The sequence below is a fragment of the Diadema antillarum genome, unplaced genomic scaffold, assembly GCF_040938485.1.
Source record: "Diadema antillarum isolate AM-2024a unplaced genomic scaffold, OU_Dant_1.0 seq00000083_RagTag, whole genome shotgun sequence".
NCBI classification, from domain to species: domain Eukaryota; kingdom Metazoa; phylum Echinodermata; class Echinoidea; order Diadematoida; family Diadematidae; genus Diadema; species Diadema antillarum.
The window spans coordinates 494304-515309 of record NW_027271176.1 but is presented as its reverse complement, the minus strand read 5'-3'; the positions used below and the strand labels follow the sequence as shown (position 1 = coordinate 515309).

Here is a 21006-nt window from a genome sequence, read left to right as displayed (position 1 = left end):
AGTGGTTTACAGACAGCTACTTTCGAGGGGCATTTTCAAGAACCATTGGTTAAAAAAGAACAACAATTTGTTAACTTTAGATTTATTTTACGAACTCGAACATTTTTTTATTAACTTTATGATTCCGTTGTTTGTTATCTCGTCTTGTTTTATTTTCTTTTTCATTCTCCCTCTTTGTCGTTATTCCTGATCACATTTATCACTTTCTCCCTCTGTCTCATTCTCTCTTCTTGCTGTTGCCATGGTAAAGATGAATGTGACAAGCCCCTTGCTGAGGGTGAAGCCTTTGAGCCCATCGTTACGCTGACGCCAAATGGCGGCTTACCAACGCAGGCTGAGACTGTCCCCGTCTTACCAGGATCTCAGAACAGGATCCGGATGTCTTTCACCTCGGTGGACACCTCCCTTCCGATCGCAGCCGAAGTCTACTCTGTTACGGTGTTCACCAACAAACAGCCGGCCCGTCTTCGACAAATTGAGCTTACCGATATCACAGCTATGGATGGTAGCAAAACTCCCGATTCTATCATCGTTCCAGCAAGCTCCCCCAGCTCATTTGTGATCGATGAACCTTACAATACATTGCAAATCGTATCGGTGGTGATTAACTTTGATGTTCTGAATGCCACCAGAGCTAACATTTACGTGAGAGGTTGTCTCCGAGTAGGTGAGTGCAGATATGACCAAGTTTTGCCCTTTGCTCTTGATTTTGTTGCCTTTTCCGTCTAATGCATTCTTCTCAATGTAATTAACATACTTCCTCAACATCACTGTCAAGACGCATTCCTACTAAATTTGGTTCGTAAAGTAGAAAGTGCAAGGGAAATAGCTTCCATTTAACTTTAACCCTATAAAGCCCAAGGGGAGGGGGGGCACATTGTGCCCCCTACCGTATTTTCGTTTGCCACTCCTACACCCTTTAACCGATTTCAACCAAATTTGGTGACTTTTCCTAAAATCTTATTGCAAACATTTTGGTATATAATTTAGCAATGTTTGATATTGCTGGTTGCCATGGCAACCGTAAACTGACAGCCATGTTCATCAGATTTAGCATGTTTTTCTGTTCCAATTTCAATCAACGTCTATAATAATGGATGAAATGTGGGTTTTCTTGGCTGTAATTTGCTGAAGAACCAAAATGTAAAGTAATTATGGTTGTGAATTACCCTGGAATGGTTTTCTTATCATTTCCTTTCTTTTTATATGACGTAATAGAAATAATAAAAAACAGCATTTTCCAAAGACTACCCGTTTATTTTGTCTTATTTTCACACAAGCTTTGCCTGTAATATCATTTGTTGATCGTATTATCAATCTGCAAACTCAAATTCCAATACAGTACTCTCCGTGTAATCGGGTATCGCTTAAACGGGTACTCCGTTTAATTGGGTAGTAATGTCAAAATCAGTTCCAATGCACATTAAAATCACCTGATAATCGGGTTGCCTCTCCGCATAAATGGGTAAATAATTTTCTTCATATGTAATTTCTACCCACATCTTATCGCAGATATGACACTTAAAAAAATCATAAATGTCAAATTTTCCACAGCTAATCGCATTCTCTGCTTAATTTGCAAAGAAGACTGGTCATTTGGGGCTGAGTGATTAAACATGAAAACACATGTATCAGTACCGACTTGCCACACGTTAACGAAAATTACACATGTAGCTGGCACTCACAACTGCATAGACAGACAATAGTTGAACACACTTGCGCTCCTCCCTTGCTCTGCAACAACATTCATAATACAAGAAGTTTTGCGACGAAAATCAGGTCATTCACCAGCTCTATAATTTTGCTTTTCCCCAGTCACTTCTTGAAAAGTAACCCGACGTCCTACCTGACTAGTGCAGGCAAAGAGACGAGTTCATTTCGGAAAACGCCTGCGTGTTAGCGAGGAGTCTATAGACAAACGACTAAGTTTTCTGAAGACATGTTTGTCCATAAAAAGAGTGTAAATTATTGCTCGTGACTGAGCAAGTGTAAGGTATGTATAATGTGCCGTGCAAGCACGCGTGTTAAGCATACAGTGTAGGTGTTTGGCGCAGTGTACAATGCATGTACATACACATTGTGTGTGTCAATTGTGAATGAAACGTGTTCTTCTGTTTATTAATCGGGCACGCTCTGCCAGAGCCTACCCGATTATGCCGAGAGTACTGTATTATGGAAATATCAAATGTGATACCAATATATAACCTTGTACCTATCCCAAGCAATACATCAGAGGTTTAATATATTTCTATATATTGTAATGAATAGCGCCCCCATATGCTGACCTTGAGAAATTTCAACCATGACAAATAGCGTAGGTTTACTTGCTCTTCCTTTCTCGCAAATATCAAATTGATTGATACAAAATAAAAGCATATATACTGGGGATAAAGAAATATAAAGAAAAATATGATTTCAACATATTTCCTATGTATTTCTTTATATTTTGGTAAATAGCGCCCTCAATAGGTGACCTTGAGAAATTTCAAATGATGGGTCATGTAGAGTATGAGTTGCTCTATCCATGTGCCAAATATGACGTTGCCCCCCCCCCCCCCCCCCACCCCCCTTGGGCCTGGAAGGGGTCAAAATAGCTTGGGCTTTATAGGGTTAAGAGGCATCAAGATATAATGATTAAAATGATCAAATATGACGATGCCTAACCAGAGTAAAGTAGGCCCCATGTAAAAATAAAGAAAAGAATTATGAACATTTTTTTTAATTGTTTGTTTGTTGCTCCGATATGCATTGATACGGGTAGACGCGCTAATTGGGTTGCAGCGAACAACCAAAAGATTCTGAAGTAATGTAATAACACAATGCGCAAAGTTCACTGTGCAAGGGAGAGACTCATACACATTCATGAGTTTCCCATGAAACATCACATTTCTCATGATTTTAAAGATAAGCAGTTTCTAACGCGGGCAAAGACAGGTGCATTACTTGTTGAAACAAAATATTAAAGGACAAGTTCACCTTCATAAACATAAGGATTGAGAAAATGCAACAATATTAGTAGAACACATCAGTGAAAGTTTGAGGAAAATTGGACAATCGATGCAAAAGTTAAGATTTTTTAAAATTTTTGTGTTGGAACCGCTGGATGAGGAGACTACTACAGCTTGTGAGTCATATGCGTACAACAGTATAAAGAAAATGTAAAAGAAAATTCAACATATTTTCACTTTTTTCGCATAATAAAAGTGCACTTGACTTGCCTCTTTCTAAAGGCAGGGGAAATAATATTACCCATAACATTTGTCGGTAACGAGTCTGGGGAATGTGTACTTTTTTCAAAAGATGGAATTTTGTGAAATTCTCTTTATATTTTCCTTATATTGTTGTACGCATGTGACATCTAAGTTATTCATACATTGCAGTAGTCTTCTCATCCAGCGGGTACTGCACAAAAACTTCAAAAATTCATAACTTTTGAACGGATTGTCTGATTTTCCTCAAACTTTCAATGATGTGTTCTACTAACATTGCTACATTCTCTCAATCCTTATGTTTATAAAGGTGAACTTGTCCTTTAAGCATCTTTTTGGCTTACAAATAGGTCAGACATGAATATTTACGAATTTTTACTATCACTGACTACACAACCAAAATGATGGGAATAGCTGACGACATCTGCTCATGACAAACAATCTATATATTTTTCTTAATGGGAAATACTAATTACTGCCCATCTCAATTCAATACCCAACCATATTTGCTGACGAGTATCGTATGTTTCTTGTGACATAAACACACAGGGTCTCCGGCACCAACAACTGCTGCAACTACTTCTGCGCCCAGCACCACTGGTACGTATATATTGGCATTTCTACATGTGAAAACGCACCATAATATTTGGTTGAATTTGAAACTTATGTTAAAGATAAAACAAAAGAAAAATAAATCGAATGAAATATTACGTTCATATTGGAGTAAATAACTTAATAAAGAATTGAACCATCTAAATCAAGCATACGATAAAATCTACAAGGAAAGGAGTAGTAAGAGACATTCAATATTGTACAATACTTCCAAGAGATAGAGAAAAAAAATGATCCTTATTGTTTAGACGTTGAATTATCATATCTCATGTTTACATCATTACAGCTCCCCAACCACCGACAACAGCCGCGACTACGCCAGTTCCAAGCACGATAGGTATAACAAATATGTAGAAATTGACCTTAAATGTAAACGTAAATGTATAAAATATTCAAGAAAGTCATGTCACCTGTTATACATGGATGACTGTATTAAAGTCTCATTCAACGCCCAGTCGGTATTGCTATTTTTTTTAAAGAAGTCATCTTAAAACGAAACTATTATCCTCTCTTGTTAACCCATGTAGAAATTCACTAAATTTAACTGAGGTTGAACATTTAGCTCTATGAATCAATAATTTCAGGTTTCTAAAATAATTATTTTGGTGAGATAATGAGAAACCTCCTATGAAACATGAAAGAGGATGTAACAACTTTTATTTGATGAAAATTGGTTGTGAAATGGCTGAGATATCCAAAACAGAGCGATTATAATAAGTATGGAACCCACACTTTATTACGATCGCTTTGTTTTACTTTGTTTTTGGATGTTTCAGTCATTGCAAACCCGATTTTCATCAAATAAACTTTGAATTCCTCTTAAAATGGCATGATCTGTTCTATTTCATTCGTGTTTTCTTGGTATCTCGCAAAAAGTTAAAAGCAAAATTCTCCTCTCCACCAATACTGTACCATCCCTTTAACATAATTATGCACAGGCGTAAATAGTCGAATTTACAATCGAGTAGACAGAACCATTAACGACTATACCTCTTAAACACTGCAAAAGAAGCAACTAGATATGTATCTAATTCAGTAATCAAAAACAAAAATATTGCTCTTGCCGTATGCACTGAGAGGCCTAGTATCATCAACTACGTAATCATGTTTGATGACAAGATCATCAACTACGTAATCATCGTTGATGACAAGATCATGAACTACGTAATCATGTTTGATGACAAGATCATGAACTACGTAGTAAAGTGTGATGACAAGATCATGAACTACGTAATCATGTTTGATGACAAGATCATGAACCACGTAATAAAGTTTGATGACAAGATCATCAATTATGTAATCATGTTTGATGACAAGAAAACAAATAATTACATTATTATGTTCCTATCAAGACCTCTTGCCAAAAAGTGTTTCATGTTCGTTTTCACCTGCACCAACAAGCGCATCAACCACCTGAATTTTGAATGGATCATGTTTCTGTACATCTTGTCATGACCTCTTAGTTCTGACAATCTAGCGATTATTTGTTTTGATATCAAGGATTCCTCGTTTTTTGCAATGGTTGTTGTTACGTACACAGGCACAGCTTCGCCATCACCAACAACTGTTGCAACTCCTGGTCCCAGCACCACAGGCACGTAAATATTGCACTTCGCTGACTCTAATACCAAATTTTTATTAGAACAATAGAAGGAAGAAATAAATAGCAAAGAATGACAACACTGACATTCATAATAACATCCATAAGGCATATTTGTGTTAAATGATTGTTTTACACAGGCACTGCTTCGCAAAAACCAACAACTGTTGTAACTGCTCCAGTTATAGGTATCACGTGTTTGTGGACATTGGATATTCTGATATTATAAAGGGTTTCTAGTACTATAATATACTAAATATACACTATATCATGGAAATTGGTGGCACCTCCTAATCGTTCAAAGAGAACAAAATTGTGATTTCTATATCGTCCAGAAATGTGGTTTCAGTTTCTATTAAACCTTGAGAAAAGTTGTTATTCGCAATTTACTATTCCTTCCAATTGGTGACAAAGTAGATGTTTCATTACCAATGGTTTCTCTCTCTTTTCATTAATTGTTGTCTTGTACACAGGCACAGCTTTCCCGCCACCAACAACTCTTGCTTCTACTCCAGCTCCCAGCACCACAGGTACGAAAATATTGCACTTTTAAATGTGACGACATACCAAATATTGAATAGGACTTTGAAATAGAAAAAAAAATATTAATATGCATCATAAGGGAAAATAAACAAACTTCGTACAAGTGTTACTTTCACATTGACATAATTGATATTTAGATTAACATTAATGACGCATCTTTCTATAAAATGATTGCTATATACAGGCACTGGTTCGCCTGCACCCACAACTGCTGCAACTTCTCCTGCTCCCAGCACCGCAGGTACGTAGATAATGACAACTTGCCAAATCTTGTAGAAATAGAAAAAAGAGACTCCGTAAAAGTGTTTTTTTTTTTTGCACAATGACAGAATTGATAGTTAGCTTTTGAACCTTTGAAAGAACCGTGCGAAGGTATGATGTAACGCTCCTGAACAAACTATATTAATGTGAGAAAAAGAACACCCAAATACTCTTTTAGTAAATGTCCAAACGGACGCTGAATAGAGATGTATTATTTGAAGTGTGTACATTGAAAGGGACTGTAATTATTCAAGTCAACAAAATTTGTTTATTAAATGGCGATAATTTCTTTTCTTTTCTTAATGATCGATCAACCTTACAGTGCCACGTGATTGCACTGTCACAAACTGGCGTTTGTTTGTTTAGGTTTATATTGATCGATGATGCAATTTTCTATCAAATGATTGTTGTTCGCAGGCACTGGTTCACCAGCACCAACAACTGCTGCGACTTCTCCAGTTCCAAGCACTGCAGGTACGTGGATATTGGACTTTTAAGTTCTTATATGAAATGTTTCCAAAACTTACCAAAATGGCAAACATTCCAAGTAGGAGATATCTACTAATCATTCAAAACGAACAAATCCATGTGACACCTGAATTATTTACATGGAAATACCGTGTCAATATTTCTTACAGTACGTACGTAAAGCACTGCCGTAAATGGCATGTACTATTTTACAGCAGTTTCTGACAGCGGCATATTTTGCTATCAACGATTTATGTTGTTGTTGTTGTTTTTTTACGCCGTAATTGTTATGTACACAGGCACAGCTTCGCCAGCACCAACAATTCCTGCAACTACTCCAACTCCTAGCACCACAGGTACGTAAAGATTGCACTTTACATCTTACCAAATCCCGTTTACATTTCTTTTATGTAGAATCAAAGAAAAGATTCTTGTGCAAGACGAGAGATAAAAAACAAACTCCGTTTAATATCGCTTGTACAACGACAAAGTTGACATGTGGTTTTACATCGATGATGCATTTTCTTTTATGAAATGAACTTTTGTACACAGGCACAGCTTCGCCAGCACCAACAACTGTTGCAACTCCTGGTCCCAGCACCACAGGCACGTAAATATTGCACTTCGCTGACTCTAATACCAAATCTTTATTAGAACAATAGAAGGAAGAAATAAATAGCAAAGAAATGACAACACTGACATTCATAATAACATCGAAAAGGCATATTTGTGTTAAATGATTGTTTTACACAGGCACTGCTTCGCAAAAACCAACAACTGTTGTAACTGCTCCAGTTATAGGTCACATGTGGACATTGGATATTCTGATATTATAAAGGGTTTCTAGTACTATAATATACTAAATATACACTATATCATGGAAATTGGTGGCACCTCCTAAATGTGACGACGTACCGAATATTGATTAGAACATTGGAATAGAAAAAAAAAAGCTTATTTTGGATGACAAGAGAAAATAAACAAACTTCGTACAAGTGTTACTTTCACATTGACATAATTGTTATTTAGACTAACATTAATGACGCATCTTTCTATAAAATGATTGCTATATACAGGCACTGGTTCGCCACCAACAACTGCTGCAACTACTTCTGCTCCCAGCACCACAGGTACGAAAATATTGCACTTCTAAATGTGACGACGTACCAAATATTGATTAGAACATTGGAATAGAAAAAAATGCTTATTTTGCATGACAAGAGAAAATAAACAAACTTCGTATAAGTGTTACTTTCACAATGACATAATTGATATTAAGATTAACATCATTGACGCATCTTTCTATAAAATCATTGCTAAATACAGGCACTGGTTCGCCAGCACCCACAACTGCTGCAACTACTCCTGCTCCCAGCCCCACAGGTATGAAAATATTGCACTTCTTAATGTGACGACGTACCAAATATTGATTACAACATTGGAATAGACAAAAAAATGCTTATTTTGCATGACAAGAGAAAATTAACAAACTTCGTACAAGTGTTACTTTCACAATGACATAATTGATATTCAGATTAATATTAATGACGCATCTTTCCATAAAATGATTGTTGTATACAGGCACTGGTTCGCCAGCACCAACAACTGCTGGGACTACTCCAACAGGTACGTTGATAGTGAACTTTTTGATATGACATGTTACGACAACTTACTAAAATACCAAATGTTTCGAGGAGGATGTACCTACTAATCATTCAGAAAGAACAAATCCACGTGACTCTTGTACCATTTAGAAGGAACTATCATTTTGGGATTTCTTACAACGGCCTGGAGAATAAAAGGACTGCACTGGAAATACATGGACTATTTTACAGCAATTGCTGCCAGCGGCATATTTTGCTATCAACGATTTATGTTTTTTTTTTCTTCTTCTTCTTTTACGCCGCCATTACTGTTATATACACAGGCACAGCTTCACCAGCACCAACAACTGTTACTACTCCAGCTCCTAGCACCACAGGTGCGTAAATATTTGACTTGACATCTTACCCAATCCCGTTTAGGGCCTACATTTTTTTTTTTATATGAAGAAATAAAGAGAAAATTCTTGTGCAAATTCTTGTGCAAGACAACAGAAATAACGAAACTTCGTTTGATATTACTTGTACAATGACAAAATTGACATGTAGATTTACATCGATGATGCACTTTTTTAAATGACATGAAATTTTGTAAACAGGCACAGTTTCGCCAGTACCGACAAGTTCTGCAACTCCAGGTCCCAGCACCACGAGTACGTAAATATTGCACTTCTAAATATGACGACCTCAATACCAAAATCTTTATTAGAACAACAAAAGTAGAAATAAATGACAAAGAAAAGACAACATCGATATTTACAAAAACATCGAAAAGGCATATTTCAGTGAAATGATTATTGTGGACAGGCACTGGTTCGCCGCCATCAACAACTGCTGCAACTACTCCTGCTCCCAGCACCAGAAGTACGAAAATATCGCACTTCTGAATATGACGACGTACCAAATCTTGATTTAGAAATTGAAATAGAGATAAAGATTAATTTGCATGACAAGAGAAAATTAACAAACTTCGTTAATGTTACATTCACAATGAAATAATTGATATTCAGATTAACATTAATGACGCATCTTTCTATAAAATAATTGCTATATACAGGCACTGGTTCGCCAGCACCCACAACTGCTGCAACTACTCCTGCTCCCAGCCCCACAGGTACGAAAATATTGCACTTCTTAATGTGACGACGTACCAAATCTTGATTTAGACATTGATATAGAGATAAAGATTAATTTGCATGACAAGAGAAAATTAACAAAGTTCTTTAATGTTACATTCACAATGAAATAATTGATATTCAGATTAACATTAATGACGCATCTTTCTATAAAATAATTGTTATATACAGGCACTGGTTCGCCAGCACCCACAACTGCTGCAACTACTCCTGCTCCCAGCCCCACGGGTACGAAAATATTGCACTTCTTAATGTGACGACGTACCAAATATTGATTAGAACATTGGAATAGAAAAAAAAATGCTTATTTTGCATGACAAGAGAAAATAAACAAACTTCGTACAAGTGTTACTTTCACAATGACATAATTGATATTCAGATTAACATTAATGACGCATCTTTCCATAAAATGATTGTTGTATACAGGCACTGGTTCGCCAGCACCCACAACTGCTGGGACTACTCCAACAGGTACGTTGATAGTGAACTTTTTGACATTTTTCATTTGACATGTTTCCACAACTTACTAAAATACCAAATGTTTCAAGTAGGATGTACCTGCTAATCATTTCAACAAAAAAAAGAAGCTAATCCATGTGACTTCTGAACCATCAATAGGGGAATATCTTTTCAATATTTTTTACAACGACCTGGAGAATTAAAGGACTGCACTGGATATGCGTGGACTATTTTAAAGAAATTGCTGCCAACAGCATATTTTGTTATGAATGATTTATTATTTTTGGGTTGTTTTTTTTTTACGCCGTAATTACTATTATGTGCACAGGCACAGCTTATCTATTCTATTTTTTTTAAACAGGCACAGCTTCGCCAGCGCCAACAACTGCTGCAACTCCAGGTCCCATTTTGCATTACAAACTTTAGAGGAATAAACGACATTCGGACAAGTGTTACTTTCACAATGACATAATTGATATTTAGATTAACATTGATGACGCATCTCTCTATAAAATGATTGTTGTATACAGGTACAGCTTCGCCAGCACCAACGACTCTTGCAACTAGTCAAGCTCCGAGCACTACAGGTTTGTAAATATTGCAGTCCAAAAAATTATTCATGATTAGAATGTAGAAATTGGGGAAATCTCTCTTTCAGGAAAAGTGAAATAATGAAAATTTGCTTAATCATTGCGTACATGTACAGGGACAAAGCTGATGTTTAACTTTTGAGTATAGGGAAAGAATGTACACGAACAAAGGTATGCCTGAACGCTCAACATGACGTGGTATCGAAAAACCTCTTGTAAAGCACAGTGTGCGGGTATGCAGACAGGCGAAGAAATGTGATCTTCAAAACGGGAATGTTATCTGACATTTGTACCTTCAAAAAGGACGGTACTATTTTTTTTTCAGTCTACACAACAAACATCTTTTGCTTACAAAATGACTAATATTGTATGTGTTTTCTCCTTTAATGAACCACCTTGCAATCTCATCGGATTTTATAATGCACTTTCCATACAAATTAATGATTGTTCTAAATATGACGGCATACCAAGTCCTGATTAGGACATTGAAATAGAGATAAAGATTAATTTGCATGACAAGGGAAAATAAACAAACTTCGTACAAGTGTTACTTTCACAAAGACATAATTGATATTTAGATTAACATTAATGACGGATCTTTCTATAAAATGATTGCTATATACAGGCACTGGTTCGCCAGCACCAACAACTGCTGCGACTTCTCCAGTTCCAAGCACCACAGGTACGTGGATATTGCACTTCTAAATGTGACGACGTATACCAAATATTGATTAGGACATTGAAATAGAGATAAAGATTAATTTGCATGACAAGAGAAAATTAACAAAGTTCTTTAATGTTACATTCACAATGAAATAATTGATATTCAGATTAACATTAATGACGCATCTTTCTATAAAATAATTGTTATATACAGGCACTGGTTCGCCAGCACCCACAACTGCTGCAACTACTCCTGCTCCCAGCCCCACAGGTACGAAAATATTGCACTTCTTAATGTGACGACGTACCAAATATTGATTAGAACATTGGAATAGAAAAAAAAAATGCTTATTTTGCATGACAAGAGAAAATAAACAAACTTCGTACAAGTGTTACTTTCACATTGACATAATTGATATTCAGATTAACATTAATGACGCATCTTTCTATAAAATAATTGCTATATACAGGCACTGGTTCGCCAGCACCCACAACTGCTGCAACTACTCCTGCTCCCAGCCCCACAGGTACGAAAATATTGCACTTCTTAATGTGACGACGTACCAAATATTGATTAGAACATTGGAATAAAAAAGAAAATGCTTATTTTGCATGACAAGAGAAAATAAACAAACTTCGTACAAGTGTTACTTTCACAATTACATAATTGATATTCAGATTAACATTAATGACGCATCTTTCTATGAAATAATTGCTATATACAGGCACTGGTTCACCAGCACCCACAACTGCTGGGACTACTCCAACAGGTACGTTGATAGTGAACTTTTTGACATTTTTCATTTGACATGTTTCCACAACTTACTAAAATACCAAATGTTTCAAGTAGGATGTACCTGCTAATCATTTCAACAACAAAAAAAGAAGCTAATCCATGTGACTTCTGAACCATCAATAGGGGAATATCTTTTCAATATTTTTTACAACGACCTGGAGAATTAAAGGACTGCACTGGATATGCGTGGACTATTTTAAAGAAATTGCTGCCAACAGCATATTTTGTTATGAATGATTTATTATTTTTGGGTTGTTGTTTTTTTTACGCCGTAATTACTATTATGTGCACAGGCACAGCTTATCTATTCTATTTTTTTAAACAGGCACAGCTTCGCCAGTGCCAACAACTGCTGCAACTCCAGGTCCCATTTTGCATTACAAACTTTAGAGGAATAAACGACATTCGGACAAGTGTTACTTTCACAATGACATAATTGATATTTAGATTAACATTAATGACACATCTTTCTATAAAATGATTGCTATATACAGGCACTGGTTCGCCAGCACCAACAACTGCTGCGACTTCTCCAGTTCCAAGCACCACAGGTACGTGGATATTGCACTTGTAAATGTGACGACGTATACCAAATATTGATTAGGACATTGAAATAGAGATAAAGATTAATTTGCATGGCAAGAGAAAATTAACAAAGTTCTTTAATGTTACATCCACAATGAAATAATTGATATTCAGATTAACATTAATGACGCATCTTTCTATAAAATAATTGTTATATACAGGCACTGGTTCGCCAGCACCCACACCTGCTGCAACTACTCCTGCTCCCAGCCCCACAGGTACGAAAATATTGCACTTCTTAATGTGACGACGTACCAAATATTGATTACAACATTGGAATAGAAAAGAAAATGCTTATTTTGCATGACAAGAGAAAATAAACAAACTTCGTACAAGTGTTACTTTCACAATGACATATTTTGATATTCAGATTAACATTAATGACGCATCTTTCCATAAAATGATTGTTGTATACAGGCACTGGTTCGCCAGCACCCACAACTGCTGCAACTACTCCTGCTCCCAGCCCCACAGGTACGAAAATATTGCACTTCTTAATGTGACGACGTACCAAATATTGATTAGAACATTGGAATAGAAAAGAAAATGCTTATTTTGCATGACAAGAGAAAATAAACAAACTTCGTACAAGTGTTACTTTCACAATGACATAATTGATATTCAGATTAACATTAATGACGCATCTTTCCATAAAATGATTGTTGTATACAGGCACTGGTTCACCAGCACCCACAACTGCTGCAACTACTCCTGCTCCCAGCCCCACAGGTACGAAAATATTGCACTTCTTAATGTGACGACGTACCAAATACTGATTAGAACATTGGAATAGAAAAAAAAAATGCTTATTTTGCATGACAAGAGAAAATAAACAAACTTCGTACAAGTGTTACTTTCACATTGACATAATTGATATTCAGATTAATATTAATGACGCATCTTTCTATAAAATAATTGCTATATACAGGCACTGGTTCGCCAGCACCCACAACTGCTGCAACTACTCCTGCTCCCAGCCCCACAGGTACGAAAATATTGCACTTCTTAATGTGACGACGTACCAAATATTGATTAGAACATTGGAATAGAAAAAAAAAATGCTTATTTTGCATGACAAGAGAAAATAAACAAACTTCGTACAAGTGTTACTTTCACATTGACATAATTGATATTCAGATTAACATTAATGACGCATCTTTCTATAAAATAATTGCTATATACAGGCACTGGTTCGCCAGCACCCACAACTGCTGCAACTACTCCTGCTCCCAGCCCCACAGGTACGAAAATATTGCACTTCTTAATGTGACGACGTACCAAATATTGATTAGAACATTGGAATAGAAAAGAAAATGCTTATTTTGCATGACAAGAGAAAATAAACAAACTTCGTACAAGTGTTACTTTCACAATGACATAATTGATATTCAGATTAACATTAATGACGCATCTTTCCATAAAATGATTGTTGTATACAGGCACTGGTTCGCCAGCACCCACAACTGCTGCAACTACTCCTGCTCCCAGCCCCACAGGTACGAAAATATTGCACTTCTTAATGTGACGACGTACCAAATATTGATTAGAACATTGGAATAGAAAAGAAAATGCTTATTTTGCATGACAAGAGAAAATAAACAAACTTCGTACAAGTGTTACTTTCACAATGACATAATTGATATTCAGATTAACATTAATGACGCATCTTTCCATAAAATGATTGTTGTATACACGCACTGGTTCGCCAGCACCCACAACTGCTGGGACTACTCCAACAGGTACGTTGATAGTGAACTTTTTGACATTTTTCATTTGACATGTTTCCACAACTTACTAAAATACCAAATGTTTCAAGTAGGATGTACCTGCTAATCATTTCAACAAAAAAAAAGAAGCTAATCCATGTGACTTCTGAACCATCAATAGGGGAATATCTTTTCAATATTTTTTACAACGACCTGGAGAATTAAAGGACTGCACTGGATATGCGTGGACTATTTTAAAGAAATTGCTGCCAACAGCATATTTTGTTATGAATGATTTATTATTTTTGGGTTGTTGTTTTTTACGCCGTAATTACTATTATGTGCACAGGCACAGCTTATCTATTCTATTTTTTTTTTAAACAGGCACAGCTTCGCCAGCGCCAACAACTGCTGCAACTCCAGGTCCCATTTTGCATTACAAACTTTAGAGGAATAAACGACATTCGGACAAGTGTTACTTTCACAATGACATAATTGATATTTAGATTAACATTGATGACGCATCTCTCTATAAAATGATTGTTGTATACAGGTACAGCTTCGCCAGCACCAACGACTCTTGCAACTAGTCAAGCTCCGAGCACTACAGGTTCGTAAATATTGCAGTCCAAAAAATTATTCATGATTAGAATGTAGAAATTGGGGAAATCTCTCTTTCAGGAAAAGTGAAATAATGAAAATTTGCTTAATCATTGCGTACATGTACAGGGACAAAGCTGATGTTTAACTTTTGAGTATAGGGAAAGAATGTACACGAACAAAGGTATGCCTGAACGCTCAACATGACGTGGTATCGAAAAACCTCTTGTAAAGCACAGTGTGCGGGTATGCAGACAGGCGAAGAAATGTGATCTTCAAAACGGGAATGTTATCTGACATTTGTACCTTCAAAAAGGACGGTACTATTTTTTTTTCAGTCTACACAACAAACATCTTTTGCTTACAAAATGACTAATATTGTATGTGTTTTCTCCTTTAATGAACCACCTTGCAATCTCATCGGATTTTATAATGCACTTTCCATACAAATTAATGATTGTTCTAAATATGACGGCATACCAAGTCCTGATTAGGACATTGAAATAGAGATAAAGATTAATTTGCATGACAAGGGAAAATAAACAAACTTCGTACAAGTGTTACTTTCACAAAGACATAATTGATATTTAGATTAACATTAATGACGGATCTTTCTATAAAATGATTGCTATATACAGGCACTGGTTCGCCAGCACCAACAACTGCTGCGACTTCTCCAGTTCCAAGCACCACAGGTACGTGGATATTGCACTTCTAAATGTGACGACGTATACCAAATATTGATTAGGACATTGAAATAGAGATAAAGATTAATTTGCATGACAAGAGAAAATTAACAAAGTTCTTTAATGTTACATTCACAATGAAATAATTGATATTCAGATTAACATTAATGACGCATCTTTCTATAAAATAATTGTTATATACAGGCACTGGTTCGCCAGCACCCACAACTGCTGCAACTACTCCTGCTCCCAGCCCCACAGGTACGAAAATATTGCACTTCTTAATGTGACGACGTACCAAATATTGATTAGAACATTGGAATAGAAAAAAAAATGCTTATTTTGCATGACAAGAGAAAATAAACAAACTTCGTACAAGTGTTACTTTCACATTGACATAATTGATATTCAGATTAACATTAATGACGCATCTTTCTATAAAATAATTGCTATATACAGGCACTGGTTCGCCAGCACCCACAACTGCTGCAACTACTCCTGCTCCCAGCCCCACAGGTACGAAAATATTGCACTTCTTAATGTGACGACGTACCAAATATTGATTAGAACATTGGAATAGAAAAGAAAATGCTTATTTTGCATGACAAGAGAAAATAAACAAACTTCGTACAAGTGTTACTTTCACAATGACATAATTGATATTCAGATTAACATTAATGACGCATCTTTCCATAAAATGATTGTTGTATACAGGCACTGGTTCGCCAGCACCCACAACTGCTGCAACTACTCCTGCTCCCAGCCCCACAGGTACGAAAATATTGCACTTCTTAATGTGACGACGTACCAAATATTGATTAGAACATTGGAATAGAAAAAAATGCTTATTTTGCATGACAAGAGAAAATAAACAAACTTCGTACAAGTGTTACTTTCACATTGACATAATTGATATTCAGATTAACATTAATGACGCATCTTTCTATAAAATAATTGCTATATACAGGCACTGGTTCGCCAGCACCAACAACTGCTGCGACTTCTCCAGTTCCAAGCACCACAGGTACGTGGATATTGCACTTCTAAATGTGACGACGTATACCAAATATTGATTAGGACATTGAAATAGAGATGAAGATTAATTTGCATGACAAGAGAAAATAACCGGCAAACAAACTTTGTTAAAATGTTACATTCACAATAAAATAATTGATATTCAAATTAATATTAATGACGCATTTTTCCGTAAAATGATTGTTGTATACAGGCACTGGTTCGCCAGCACCCACAACTGCTGGGACTACTCCAACAGGTACGTTGATAGTGAACTTTTTGACATTTTTCATTTGACATGTTTCCACAACTTACTAAAATACCAAATGTTTCAAGTAGGATGTACCTGCTAATCATTTCAACAACAAAAAAAGAAGCTAATCCATGTGACTTCTGAACCATCAATAGGGGAATATCTTTTCAATATTTTTTACAACGACCTGGAGAATTAAAGGACTGCACTGGATATGCGTGGACTATTTTAAAGAAATTGCTGCCAACAGCATATTTTGTTATGAATGATTTATTATTTTTGGGTTGTTTTTTTTTACGCCGTAATTACTATTATGTGCACAGGCACAGCTTATCTATTCTATTTTTTTTTAAACAGGCACAGCTTCGCCAGCGCCAACAACTGCTGCAACTCCAGGTCCCATTTTGCATTACAAACTTTAGAGGAATAAACGACATTCGGACAAGTGTTACTTTCACAATGACATAATTGATATTTAGATTAACATTGATGACGCATCTTTCTATAAAATGATTGTTGTATACAGGCACAGCTTCGCCAGCACCAACGACTCTTGCAACTAGTCAAGCTCCGAGCACTACAGGTTCGTAAATATTGCAGTCCAAAAAAATTATTCATGATTAGAATGTAGAAATTGGGGAAATCTCTCTTTCAGGAAAAGTGAAATAATGAAAATTTGCTTAATCATTGCGTACATGTACAGGGACAAAGCTGATGTTTAACTTTTGAGTATAGGGAAAGAATGTACACGAACAAAGGTATGCCTGAACGCTCAACATGACGTGGTATCGAAAAACCTCTTGTAAAGCACAGTGTGCGGGTATGCAGACAGGCGAAGAAATGTGATCTTCAAAACGGGAATGTTATCTGACATTTGTACCTTCAAAAAGGACGGTACTATTTTTTTTTCAGTCTACACAACAAACATCTTTTGCTTACAAAATGACTAATATTGTATGTTTTTTCTCCTTTAACCCGTTGAGGACGAGTCCCGAGTATACTCGGGTAGGTGTCTATGGGAAATGTGTGTTGTAGCAAAATCAAACCGTCCTCAACGGGTTAATGAACCACCTTGCAATCTCATCGGATTCTATAATGCACTTTCCATACAAATTAATGATTGTTCTAAATATGACGGCATACAAAGTCCTGATTAGGACATTGAAATAGAGATAAAGATTAATTTGCATGACAAGGGAAAATAAACAAACTTCGTACAAGTGTTACTTTCACAAAGACATAATTGATATTTAGATTATCATTAATGACGGATCTTTCTATAAAATGATTGCTATATACAGGCACTGGTTCGCCAGCACCCACAACTGCTGCGACTTCTCCAGTTCCAAGCACCACAGGTACGTGGATATTGCACTTCTAAATGTGACGACGTATACCAAATATTGATTAGGACATTGAAATAGAGATAAAGATGAATTTGCATGACAAGAGAAAATTAACAAAGTTCTTTAATGTTACATTCACAATGAAATAATTGATATTCAGATTAACATTAATGACGCATCTTTCTATAAAATAATCGTTATATACAGGCACTGGTTCGCCAGCGCCAACAACTGCTGCAACTCCAGGTCCCATTTTGCATTACAAACTTTAGAGGAATAAACGACATTCGGACAAGTGTTACTTTCACAATGACATAATTGATATTTAGATTAACATTAATGACACATCTTTCTATAAAATGATTGCTATATACAGGCACTGGTTCGCCAGCACCAACAACTGCTGCGACTTCTCCAGTTCCAAGCACCACAGGTACGTGGATATTGCACTTGTAAATGTGACGACGTATACCAAATATTGATTAGGACATTGAAATAGAGATGAAGATTAATTTGCATGACAAGAGAAAATAACCGGCAAACAAACTTTGTTAAAATGTTACATTCACAATAAAATAATTGATATTCAAATTAATATTAATGACGCATTTTTCCGTAAAATGATTGTTGTATACAGGCACTGGTTCGCCAGCACCCACAACTGCTGGGACTACTCCAACAGGTACGTTGATAGTGAACTTTTTGACATTTTTCATTTTACATGTTTCCACAACTTACTAAAATACCAAATGTTTCAAGTAGGATGTACCTACTAATCATTTCAACAACAAAAAAAGAAGCTAATCCATGTGACTTCTGAACCATCAATAGGGGAATATCTTTTCAATATTTTTTACAACGACCTGGAGAATTAAAGGACTGCACTGGATATGCGTGGACTATTTTAAAGAAATTGCTGCCAACAGCATATTTTGTTATGAATGATTTATTATTTTTGGGTTGTTTTTTTCTACGCCGTAATTACTGTTATGTGCACAGGCACAGCTTATCTATTCTATTTTTTTTTAAACAGGCACAGCTTCGCCAGCGCCAACAACTGCTGCAACTCCAGGTCCCAGCACCGCAGGTACCTGGAAATATTGCATTTCTAGATACAACAACCTTAAAACCAAATCTTTACTAGAACAATAGAAGGTAAAAATAAATAAGAAAGAAACGGCAATATCGATATATTTTTTAGATGATAGAATTTATTGATTTCTCGAAGCAACATTATTAGGATGGATGAAGTACATAATTATTACTTCAACACCATATAAATCCATTTCTTTGGTACACACAATTTAAACACTTTTCTGTGTTTTTTTTTTTCATTCTTTCCAAATATTCAAGTAACTCCCTACAAGCAAAAAAAAAAATACAATAAAGGGATATACTATGGTTATAATGTTTTCTACCATCAATGCACATTACATAAACTTATTATAAATGTTATGTTATCATCCGACGGATATCATGCCGAAAACTAAATATCTTAGTACTAGTAGTATCTTACTATAGTATCAGCCGAAGACTATTTATAATATGTTTATTTCTATCATGCGTGCAAGGGTACACAATAATGCAGACAAATGGCTGCACCTAACCAAAAGTGATTTGCCAGATTATGACCAGACCGACTCCGTAGTGCACACAAAAATATATTTTCATTATCATAATTATTCATAATTATTGAATAAGTGAAACTTTGCTTTCGTGTAAAAATGAATGACAAACGTACTAAGCTTTGTCCACTTATCGATATTTATACGGTAATAACAAACTTAGATATCGATATTTATACTAACATCGATTAATCATCTTTCTGTGAAAGGATTGCTGTACAAAGGCACTGCTTGGCCAATTCACAAACAATTGTTGCAACTACTCAGTTCCAGGAACCAAGCTACTACTGATCATTCAAAGACAACAAATCTATGTGATTCTTATACCATCCAAAACTCGTTTTAATATTTCTTAAACCTTGAAAAAAAAAATTGCAGAAAATTTGATTTTCTATTCACAGCAATAGCTGACAAAGTAGACTCCCAATTGTTTGAACATCAACGATTTTTCTCTTTTTGCACTAATTGTTGCCTTGTGCACACGCACAGCTTCCCCGCCACCAACAACTCGTGCAACTACTTCAGCTTTAAAAATCATCCAAAACATTCAAAAATGTTGTTTTACTGTTTCTTAAACCTTGTAAAAAGTCGCAGAAAAAAATCGATTTACTATTCGCAGTAATCGCTTACAAGTATGCTCCTATGTTTGAACATCAACGATTTTTTTCTTTTTGCATTAATTGTTCAAGTTCAAGTTCAAAATATTCATTCGTTTTTTCCACAATATATAAACATGAATCTAAGTTTCTTGAGTGACATAAACAATGCATGTAAATTTGTACAGAGAAAACAACAATGATAGAAAAAAACTTACAGTAGCCATACATTGCAATAGCTGATTAGGTGAAATAATTGTCAATATGCATTGTGTGACAAAACGGAGGGACACACTAAAAAGACAGTGCTTGTAGAGTGCTGGCCCCTCTTGTATATTAAAAGCTCGGTGCAAAGATTGATTGAAAACAGCAACAAAGCAGCACAAAGAGTTTGGCACAAAAAGTTTAGCAGCCCACTAGGAGGCAGACGGACAAACAGTTACACACAAAACAACAACAAACAAAATAAAGAGCATAAGACAAGACTGGGACAGCAACAAGACTACTTGTAGAAAAAAAAAACTGACTTGACGTCACGAGAGGAAACAAAGACTATAGCGTGACAAAGAGGTAACAGAAAAGACAGGAATATGCAAACAGAGGTCTTCGGAGGTTTAAGGAAGAAAGAGAAGAAGAAAAAGAAGAAAAAAAAGAATA

General features: G+C 35.8%; 1 protein-coding gene and 1 long non-coding RNA gene across 2 annotated transcripts; both read left to right on the top strand.

Moving 5' to 3' along the window:
• The first annotated feature begins 378 nt into the window (after positions 1-378).
• LOC139726446 (uncharacterized) lies at positions 379-8955 on the top strand. Its single transcript, XM_071637402.1, has 5 exons — positions 379-667; positions 3759-3809; positions 4108-4158; positions 8020-8076; positions 8894-8955. Exons 1-5 carry the CDS (start codon positions 379-381, stop codon positions 8953-8955), a joined length of 510 nt encoding a protein of 169 aa, XP_071493503.1.
• A 7784-nt stretch (positions 8956-16739) lies between these two features.
• Positions 16740-18129, top strand: LOC139726435 (uncharacterized). The gene is made up of 3 exons (XR_011710704.1): positions 16740-16788; positions 17309-17365; positions 18084-18129. It is a non-coding gene; the product is annotated as an uncharacterized lncRNA (long non-coding RNA).
• The last annotated feature ends 2877 nt before the right edge of the window (positions 18130-21006 follow it).

Coding starts and splice junctions, on each gene's coding strand:
- LOC139726446 (XM_071637402.1), top strand. CDS start 379: ATGTCTTTCACCTCGGTGGACACCTCCCTTCCGATCGCAGCCGAAGTC. Junction 3,810..4,107: donor TTCTGCGCCCAGCACCACTG/GTACGTATATAT, acceptor ACATCATTACAG/CTCCCCAACCACCGACAACA. Junction 8,077..8,893: donor TCCTGCTCCCAGCCCCACAG/GTATGAAAATAT, acceptor TTTTGTAAACAG/GCACAGTTTCGCCAGTACCG.